The sequence below is a fragment of the Otolemur garnettii genome, unplaced genomic scaffold (genome assembly GCF_000181295.1).
Source record: "Otolemur garnettii isolate 467f Iridium unplaced genomic scaffold, OtoGar3 scaffold00145, whole genome shotgun sequence".
NCBI lineage: Eukaryota > Metazoa > Chordata > Mammalia > Primates > Galagidae > Otolemur > Otolemur garnettii.
In genome coordinates this window covers 3,394,805-3,404,544 of record NW_003852540.1, presented here as the reverse complement: position 1 = coordinate 3,404,544, position 9,740 = coordinate 3,394,805, and the positions used below count along the sequence as shown (strand labels likewise).

Here is a 9,740-nt window from a genome sequence, read left to right as displayed (position 1 = left end):
ACAGCAACCTCAAACTCCTGGGTTCAAGTGATTCTCTTGCTTCAGTCTCCCAAGGAGCTGGGACCACAGGGAATAAAATTTCAGTTAGTAAACTGAGATGCTACCCAAATTCTAAAGTCATCAAACAGTGGGATGGGCTCTTACTTGGAAGTCAGTTTCCAAAGAAAGCACATGAAGTGAAAATCCAGTATGGTCAAACTTACCCTGAAAAACCTTTGTAATCCTTCATAGCATTATAAGGCACTCACATTATAATCCACACACAGGAGCCAACACTGATTAAGAAAGGTACATGTGGGCAGCATCTGTGGCTTACTGGGTAGGGTGCTGGCCCCATATGCCAAGGGTGGCAGGTTCGAACCTGCCCCAGCCAAACTGCAACAAAAAAATAGCCAGGTGTTGTAGCAGGCGCCTGTGGTCCCAAATACTTGGGAGGCTGAGACAAAAGAATCACCTCAGACCAGGAGTTGGAGGTTGCTGTGAGCTGTGAAGCCATAGCACTCTACAGAGGGCAATAAAGTGAGACTCTGTCTCTACCAAAAAAAAAAAAAAACCCAGGAGTTTAGAAGAACTTGATTCTAGTCATCATGGATGACTGAGGGGTTCAAGACTTCAGTGGAAAAATTCACTGCAGATGTGGTAGAAGTAGCAGGAGAACTAGAATTAAAAGTAGAGCCTGAACATATAACTGAATTGCAATAACCTTGTAATAAAACTTGAACAGATAAGGAGCTGCTTCTTATAAATGAGCAATTTAATCACTTTCTGTAATATCTTGAGATGGAATCTACTCCAGGAGAACATCCTATGAACACAGTTGAAATGACAAGCTGGGCATGGTGGCTCACATCTGTAATTCCAGCAGTTTGGGAGGCTGAGACAGGAGGATCACTTGATGTTGGGAGTTGAGACCAGCCTGGGAAACATAATGAAATGCCACCTCAACAACAACAACAAATAAATGAAAACTAAGGAATTAGAATATTACATAAACTTAGCAATCTCAGGGTTTGAGAAGACTGATTCCGATTCTAAAAACTTCTACTGTGATAGGTAAATGTTATTACACAGCATCATATGCTACAGAGAAATCTTTTGTGAAAGGAAGAATCAATTGATATAGCAAACGTTACTGTAGTCTTATTTTAGGAAATTGCCACAGCCTTAAGTAACCACCACCCTGATAACTCTCAACCAGCAAAAAGGCTCATTAGCATTTCTAGTAATAAAGGTTTTATTTGTTGTTGTTGTTTGAGACAGTCTTACTCAGTTGCTAGAGTGCCATGGCACCTAGCTCACAGCAACCTCAAACTCCCGGGCCTGGGTTCAAGTGATCCTCCTGCCTCAGTCTCCTGAATAGCTGGGACAGTGTCTGCCACAATGATTGGCTATTTTTTTCTATTTTTAGTAGCAAAGAGGGGGCCTCATTCTTGTTCATTCTTTTTTTTTTTTTTTCTTGAGACAGAGCCTCAAGCTATCCCCCTGAGTAGAGTGCCATGTCTTCACAGCTCACAGCAACCTCCAACTCCTGGGCTCAAGCGAGTCTCCTGCCTCAGCCTCCCAAGGAGCTGGGACCACAGGCGCCCGCCACAACGCCTGGCTATTTTTTGGTTGCAGCCATCATTGTTGTTTGGCAGGTCCGGGCTGGATTCAAACCCACCACCTTAGGTGTATGTGGCTGGCGCCTTAGCCACTTGAGCCACAGGTGCCGAGCCCATTCTTGTTCATTCTTGAACTCCTAAACTCCTCATGCTTTAGTCTCCCATAGTGTTAGGATTATAGGCATGAGCCACTGCACCTGGAATATTTCTTACATTTCTGGGGGCTTTAAAGTCCAAAATCAAAGATCTGATGAGGGCCTTCTTGCTACGTCCTCACACGATGGGAGGTGCAATGGGGTGAACCCACTTCCCAGAAAGCCCTTTCTTCAGCACCATTAATCTCAAGGAGGCAGAGGCCTTGGAACCTAAACACTTCCCTGTTAGGTCCTACCTCTCAACACTGTTGCGCTTGAGATTAAGTTTCCAATGCATGGACTTTGGGAGACACTTTTAGACCATAGCACATACGTAAAAAAATTAAAGCAAAATGAAAAATAAAGGGATAGACAAAAATTACTAAATGTGACTTCCCCCTAAATCAGATAAAGTGAAAGGCAAAAAACCTTCCCAAAAATGTCAAATCTGAAAAAGAAGTCTAGAGAAATAATTTTCAGTGAAAATTTAAAAAATGAAGCTCTATAGCATGTTGAAAATCATAGAATTATCTTTTAGAAAATGGTTGACATAATTCAGAGACATTGTCCTTAATTTTCTAATGAAGCAGACAGAAATAAACAGAGTAACGAACTTAGAAACTTTCAGAGAATCCATGAATGCTTTGAATACAATTAGATAAAAATAGTTTTTGTGTATAATCTTTTTCTTGAGCAGATAGAATTCAAAGGTTTAACTTGTAATTTAGGACTTCATTTTTTTTTTTTTGTAGAGACAGAGTCTTACTTTATCACCCTTGGTAGAGTACTGTGGCGTCACACAGCTCATAGCAACCTCCAACTCCTTGTCTTAGGGGATTCTCTTGCCTCAGCCTCCCAAGTAGCTGGGACTACAGGCACCACCCACAATGCCTAGCTATTTTTTTGTTGCAGTTTGGCTGGAGCCGGGTTTGAACCCACCACCCTCAGTATATGGGGCCGACGCTCTACCCACTGAGCCACAGGCACCAGCCAGGACTTCCTTCTTAAAAGTCATTGACCCTCCCACCCCAAAGATTAAGTAGTGCTAGTAAATAAATAAATAAATAAACTCTTCAATTAAAAAAAAAAGAAATGTAGGAAATAAATTTCTGTCCTTTATAAAATACTTAGTTTCAGGTATTATGCTATAGCAGCACAAAATGGGCTAAAATAGTACACTATTTTTATACAGGATACTGTTCAACAGAGGAATTATTCTGTATTTAACTTAATACAAGAATTATTCTCAAGTATTCAACAAATATTTATTGTCTATTATCTGTTAGTTATCAGGCACACTTTTAATTAATTAATTGTTTATTTTTGGGGGGACAGAGTGTCACTATGTTGCCCTCAGTAGAGCGCTGTGATGTCATAGCTCACAGCAACCTCAACTTCTTGGGCTTAAGTGATTCTCTTGCTGCAGCCTCCCAAGTAGCTGGGACTACAGGCGTCCGCCACAACGCCCGACTATTTTTTTGTTGCAGTTGTTATTGTTGTTTAGCTGGCCTGGGCCAGGTTCAAACCCACCAGCCTGGGTGCATGTGGCCAGCACTGTAACCACTGTGTTACGGGTGCCAAGCCACCTTTAATTTAATTTTATTTATTTATTTTTTTTGAGACACAGTCCCACTCGGTTGTCCCTGGTAGAGTGAGCTCACAGCTCATAGCAACCTCAAACTCTTGGGCTCAAGCAATTGTCTTTTGCAGCCTCCCTGGTAGCTGGGACTACAGGTGCCTGGCACAACATCTCGCTATTTTTAGAGATGGGGTCTTGCTCTGGCTCAAGCTGATCTAGAACTGGAGGAGCTCAGGCAATCTACCTGCCTCAGCCTCCCACTTTAATCTACATTGTTATAGCAGATCTGTCTGATCTGCTTCAGGGTGACTTGTTCTTTTCCTTTTAGTCTCATCTTGTTATTCCCTACCCTGCTATCCTGTATCCTCCAGCCCCAATGACATGCAGTTCTCCAAACTTCCCTCACTTTTCACAGAACTCTGTTCTCTCTAAAGAATAAACTTCTCAGGGCCAGGTGAGGCGGCTCATGCCTGTAATCCTAACACTCTGGAAGGCCCAGGCGGGTGGATTGCTTGAGCTCAGGAGTTCAAGAATAGCCCAGGCAAGAGCAAGACCCTGTCTCCAAAAAATAGCCAGATGTTATGGGGGGTGCCTATAGTCCCAGCTACACACGAGGCTGAGGCAAGAGGATTGCTCAAACCCAAGAGTTTGAAGTTGCTGTGAGCTATGATGCCATAGCACTCTACCAAGGCCAACAAAGTAAGACTCTGTCTCAAAAATAAATACATAAAAATAAACATCTTAGAGCCGATATGCTCAAAATTGAAAATATCATCCCCAAACTAGTTCAATTCCCCTTGTTCCCTATTTATCCCTACTTCAGTAAATGGCACTACCATGTCTCCTCTTACTAAGATAAAATTCCAAGCACCATACTTGGCTTTCAGTTCTTCATTCCTACCATATCCCCTTAATTCTACTTGTAAATTTTCCTCAAATTCATCCAGTGATCTCTATTCCTATTGCCTCCGCCCATCTGAATATCAATACAGCTAATCTGGATTACTAAAACTATTTACAACCTATCTTTGTAGACCTCCAGTCTTAATTCCTTCTACAATCCGCCCTCCCCCATGCTCCTAATTTATCTGTTTAAATGCAACTCTGAACAAGTTATCTCCTGCTTTAAAACTTTAGTGGGTAAGGAAAGTTAATGGGTGAGCCTGAAGATATAAGAACCTACCATACCATGTCCTTAAGATCAATTTCAAACTCCTCGGTGAGAGGAAAGTACCACAAATGTAACACTCCCAGCCTCATCTCCTATCTCTTGGTCCACTACACCCCAGGCATACTCAATTTTTTCAGTTCTCCTCCAGCTCAGTGCTCTTTGCATGTGCTGCTCCCTCTGCCTAGAAAACTCTTCTTTCTACCTGGCTAACTCCAACCCATTCCTCTGAATACAACAGAAGAGACCCTTCTGTTTCAAATCATTCTCTAAATTGCAAGTCAGAGTGAGGTCTCTCTGTGACTCCAATACACCCCCCACAGATTCTGCCACCCTTAAAAGGTTAACTGATTGTATATTTGTCCATTTTCCCCACTAGTATGGAAACTAGTGTGTAAATGTGGCAACTGTGTCTTTCTTATTTATTATGGCTTTTCCTAGAGCACAGTGTTTTATTGATAAGACTACTAGGCACAGAGAGGAAGAAAAAATAACAAAATCATATCTTTCCTAAAGCTACGATGATAAACAGCCACACGAGGATTTTAAAACAATAATAGTGAAGTTATAAACAAAGAAAAATACCAATTCAATCTTTTGGAGTGTTATATCAAGCAAAATGCCAAAGACAATTCTCTACAATATGCAAAGAAAATATTAGAAGTCCTATTTAAAATATGTTTGACATATTTTTAATTTCTATTTTGATGTTTTCAAATATGCTTAATATAGTAACACAGTAGGTAGCACAAGCGTCCATATCTAGGCTGTGCTCAATTTTTTTACTTAGTAGAGAGGCAATCAAAAAAGCTTGGAGGCTCAGCGCCCATAACACAGTGGTTATGGAGCCAGCCACATACCGAGGGTGGCCAGTTCGAACCCAGTCTGGACAACCTAAACAACAATGACAACTGCCACCAAAAATAGCCAGGCATTGTGGCAGGCACCTGTAGTGCCAGCCACTTGGGAGGCTGAGGCAAGAGAACCACTTAAGGCCAAGAGTTGGAGGTTGCTGTGAGCTGTGATGCCACCGTACTCTACCCAGGGAGACACAGTGAGACTCTGTCTCAAAAAAACCTTGGAAACCACAGTTCCAGAATATTTGATCTTAACCTTTGTATACTTGGTAGGGGAGGACACAGATCCCTTTGAAAATCTGATGAAAACTAAAGATTATCTCCTAGAAAAATGAACATAAACATATTTTCTAAAAACTTTTATATAATTTTAAGGATATCTTAGCCCCCAAGTTAAGTCTATTCCAAGCCTCCATTTCTAAAGCCACAAGGGGATGGCTGGGGAGCAAAAAAGAGGTCAGCAAAGTGCCTCAACCTTGTGATTCTACTATTCTTTTCTTTTCTTTAGAGACAGAGTCTCACTTTATTGCCCTTAGTAGAGTGCCGTAGTGTCACAGCTCACAGCAACCTCCAACTCCTGGGCTTAGGTGATTCTTTTGCCTCAGCCTCCCGAGTAGCTAGGACTACAGGTGCCCACCACAACGCCCAGCTATTTTTTGTTGTAGTTTGGCCGGGGCCGGGTTTGAACTCGCCATCCTCAGTCTATGGGGCCAGCGCCCTACCCATTGAGCCACAGCCACCACCCTAAAAACCAACTTTTTTTTTTTTTTTTTTTTGAGACAGAGCCTCAAGCTGTCCCCCTGGGTAGAGTGCTGTGGCATCGCAGCTCACAGCAACCTCCAACGCCTGGGCTCAAGTGAGTCTCCTGCCTCCGCCTCCCAAGTAGCTGGGACCACAGGCGCCCACCACAACGCCCGGCTATTTTTTGGTTGCAGCCATCATTGTTGCTTGGTGGGCCCAGGCTAGATTCAAACCCACCACCTTAGGTGTATGTGGCTGGCGCCTTAGGCACTTGAGCCACAGGCGCTGAGCCTAAAAACCAACTTTTTAACTTAAATTTAGCAACATCTTAAGTATTACTATCTGTGAAATTGGTATTTTAATGACCTCATTATTTTCCTACCTTGCATCAAAATAAACACACATTTTATTAAAACAATGTTGTTAGATCTTCACCAATCACTAAGTTTTAGAATGCATAGAGCACAATTATTGTCAGCAAATACTCCAGGATTTCTGTAAGATAAGCAATAATTTGGACAATAAGAAAATTTTGGCTAGGTACAATAGCTCATGTTTGCAATCTCAGCACTCTGGGAGGCCAAGATAGGAGAATTACTTAAGCTCAGGAATCTGAGACCAGACTGAGCATCAGTGAGACCCCAATCTCTACCAAAAATAGAAAAAATTAGCTGGGTATGGTGGTGCATGCTATTAGTCCCAGATACTTGGGAGGCTGAGAAAGGATTATTTAAGCCTAGGTGTTTGAGGTTGCAGTGAGCTGTGATGATACCACTGCACTGTATCCAGGGTGACCGAGTTAGACTGTCTCACAAAAAAAAAAAAAAGAAAGAGATGGGTGGTGCATGTGGCTCAATGGGTAGGGCGCCAGCCCTATATACCGTGGGTGGCAGGTTCAAACCTGGCCCTGGCCAAACTGCAACAAAAAATAGTCAGGCATTGTGGTGGGTGCCTGTAGTCCCAGCTATTCCGGAGGCTGAGGCAAGAGAATAGCCTAAACCCAGGAGTTGGAGGTTGCTGTGAGCTGCATGATGCCACAGCACTCTACCAAGGGCTATAAAGTGAGACTCTGTCTCTACAAAAAAAGGAAAAAAAAAAGTTTATTTTCTTTCATGAGAGTGTCTCAGTGCATATAGCTCAGCAGTTAGGGCATTAGCCACATACACCAGAACTGGCAGGTTTGAACCCAGTTTGGACCTGCCAGACAACAATGACAACTACCACAACAACGGAAAAAAAAAAAAATGAGTGGGGCATTATGGCAAGCACCTGTAGTCCCAGCCACTTGGGAGGCTGAGGCAAGAGAATTGTGCAAGCCCAAGAGTTGAAGGTTGCTGTGAGCTGTGACGCCACAGCACTCTATCAAGGGTGACATTGGGAAATTCTTTTGTCTCAAAAAAAAAAAAAAAAATAGAGAGAGAGAGAGAGAAGAGAATTTTTAGAGACAGAAAGAAAAACAAAGCACTTGGTCCAATCCTTTCATTTGTCCAAGGCCACATGGGAAATTTAATACCATTAACATTCAGGTTTTCTATTGGTCCTGCCTGCTTTCTGCTACATTGTGCCCACTTAGAACACACTAGAATGATACAGTATCAACTTTTAATCTGTTACCTACCTCACTCTTCCATTCAGATTTATCTGAACATGCTGTTTAAAATCTGGATATTTGGATGCCAGATATGCGAAGTCAGGAGGTTTGTCCTTGTATCTATTTCTTGCATGCATTGATTTACTCAGAGCCATCTTTAAAAAAAAAAAAAGGGAAAAAATCAGCACATTTAGTTTAAAAAAATTAATGGAGAAAGCTACAGATGCCAAGTCAACATTTACAGCCAACACATCTTTGCCAATCAAGTGAGAAAAGTAGAAATTATGTTTTTAAAATGTGTACAACAAATAAGCACAAATAAGCGTCATTAGGGAAATGCAAACCAAACCGCAATGGAATACCAGTTCACACCCACTGGGACGGTTATTATTAAATAAATAAATAAGCAAATAACAACTGTTTTGCAAGGATGTGAAGGAACTGGGAGTTCTCATGCATCACTGGTGGGAATGTAAAATGCTGTGGAAAAGAGTTTGGCAGTTTGTTAAAAAGCTAAACATGGAATTACCATATGATTCAGCAATTCCACTCTTAGGTATATTCCCAAAAGAACTGAAATCAGGAACTGAAACAGATACTTGTACATGAAATGTTCATAGGAGCATTATTCAAAACAGCAAAGAGGTAGGAAAAAAACTTAAATGTCCATAAACAGACGAATAAAATGTGATATATATACATATATATGTACAGTAAATATTATTGTCATAAAAAAGAACGAAATTCTGACACACACTACAACATGGATGTGAAGGGAATGAACTATATGTTCATATGTTATGGAAAATAAACTACACACAAAATGACAAATATCGTTCTGCCAGTGATGAACCAGGAGGTTAGAAAAATTAATTGAAAAGGACAAATGATGGCTCGGCACCCATACCTCAGTGAGTAGGGCGCCAGCCACACACACTGAAGTTGTGGTCGGGTTCAAGCCCAGCCCGGGCCTGCTAAACAACAACGACAACCGTAACCAAAAAAACAGCCAGGCGTTGTGGCAGGCACCTGTAGTCCCAGCTACTCGGGAGGCTGAGGCAAGAAAATCACTTAAGCCCAAGAGTTTGAGGTTGCTGTGAACTGTGATGCCACGGTACTATACTGAGGGCAACATAGTGAGACTCTATCTCAAGAAAAAAAAAAAAAAAAAGCCAAATATTACCCACTTATATGAGGTATTAAGATTAATGAATTTATACAGACAGATAGTGCAACAGATGTGATCAGGGACTAGGACGGAGGCATGGGGAGTTACTATTTACTAAGTACAGAGTTTCAGTATGGGATGATGAAAAAGTTCTGAAAATGGACAGTAATAATGGTTGTACAACAGCCATTATCATTTACTGTCATGGAATGGTCAAGATGGTACATTTTTAGTTGTGTATGTTTTATCATGATAAAAAACACACACAGCATAGAAACTCGTTTTGTTAAATTAAGGGAAGAAATTTTAAAACTATTCCTTTAAGCTCAGCACCCGTAGCACAGTGGTTACAGCATCAGCCACATACACTGAGGCTGGTGGGTCCAAACCCAGCCTGGGCCAGCTAAACAACAATGGCAACTGCAACAAAAAATAGCTGGGCCTTGTGGCAAGTGCCTGTAGTCCCAGCTACTTGGGAGGCTGAGGCAAGAGAATCATTTGAACGCAAGAGTCTGAGGTTGCTGTGAGCTGTGACACCATAGCACTCTACCAAGGGCAACGTAGTGAGACTCAAAAAAACAAAAAACAAAAAACTATTCCTTTAAGAAAAGCAAAGAACATCTCTTCTTCCTTTTATGATGAAGGAAAAAAAAAGAGAGAATCAAAGAACAGAAGGCAGTATGATCTACAGCCAAGAATATTCGAGATTGGTTTTTTTACAGTGGGCCTTGCAAGGACTGAATATTTGGTAAGGTATCATAAACTCACTAAAATTGAAAATACCTTCTGGCTCGGCGCCTGTGGCTCAATCAGCTAAGGCGCCAGCCACATACACCTAAGGTGGCGGGTTCGAATCCCCAGCCCGGGCCGCCAAACAACAATGATGGCTGCAACCAAAAAA

General features: G+C 41.7%; 1 protein-coding gene across 3 annotated transcripts in view; it reads right to left on the bottom strand.

Moving 5' to 3' along the window:
* The window catches only part of METTL16 (methyltransferase like 16), a 94,145-nt gene that overhangs the window by 77,581 nt on the left and 6,824 nt on the right, over nucleotides 1–9,740 (bottom strand). For 2 of the 3 annotated variants that reach the window (XM_003799076.3, XM_023518736.1), the window contains exon 2: nucleotides 7,699–7,826. In XM_003799076.3, the coding sequence (XP_003799124.1) occupies nucleotides 7,699–7,826 (128 nt within the window). Of the gene's footprint in view, nucleotides 1–7,698; nucleotides 7,827–9,740 lie in introns of those variants that run through there. The other variant, XM_023518735.1, reaches the window with a different exon arrangement.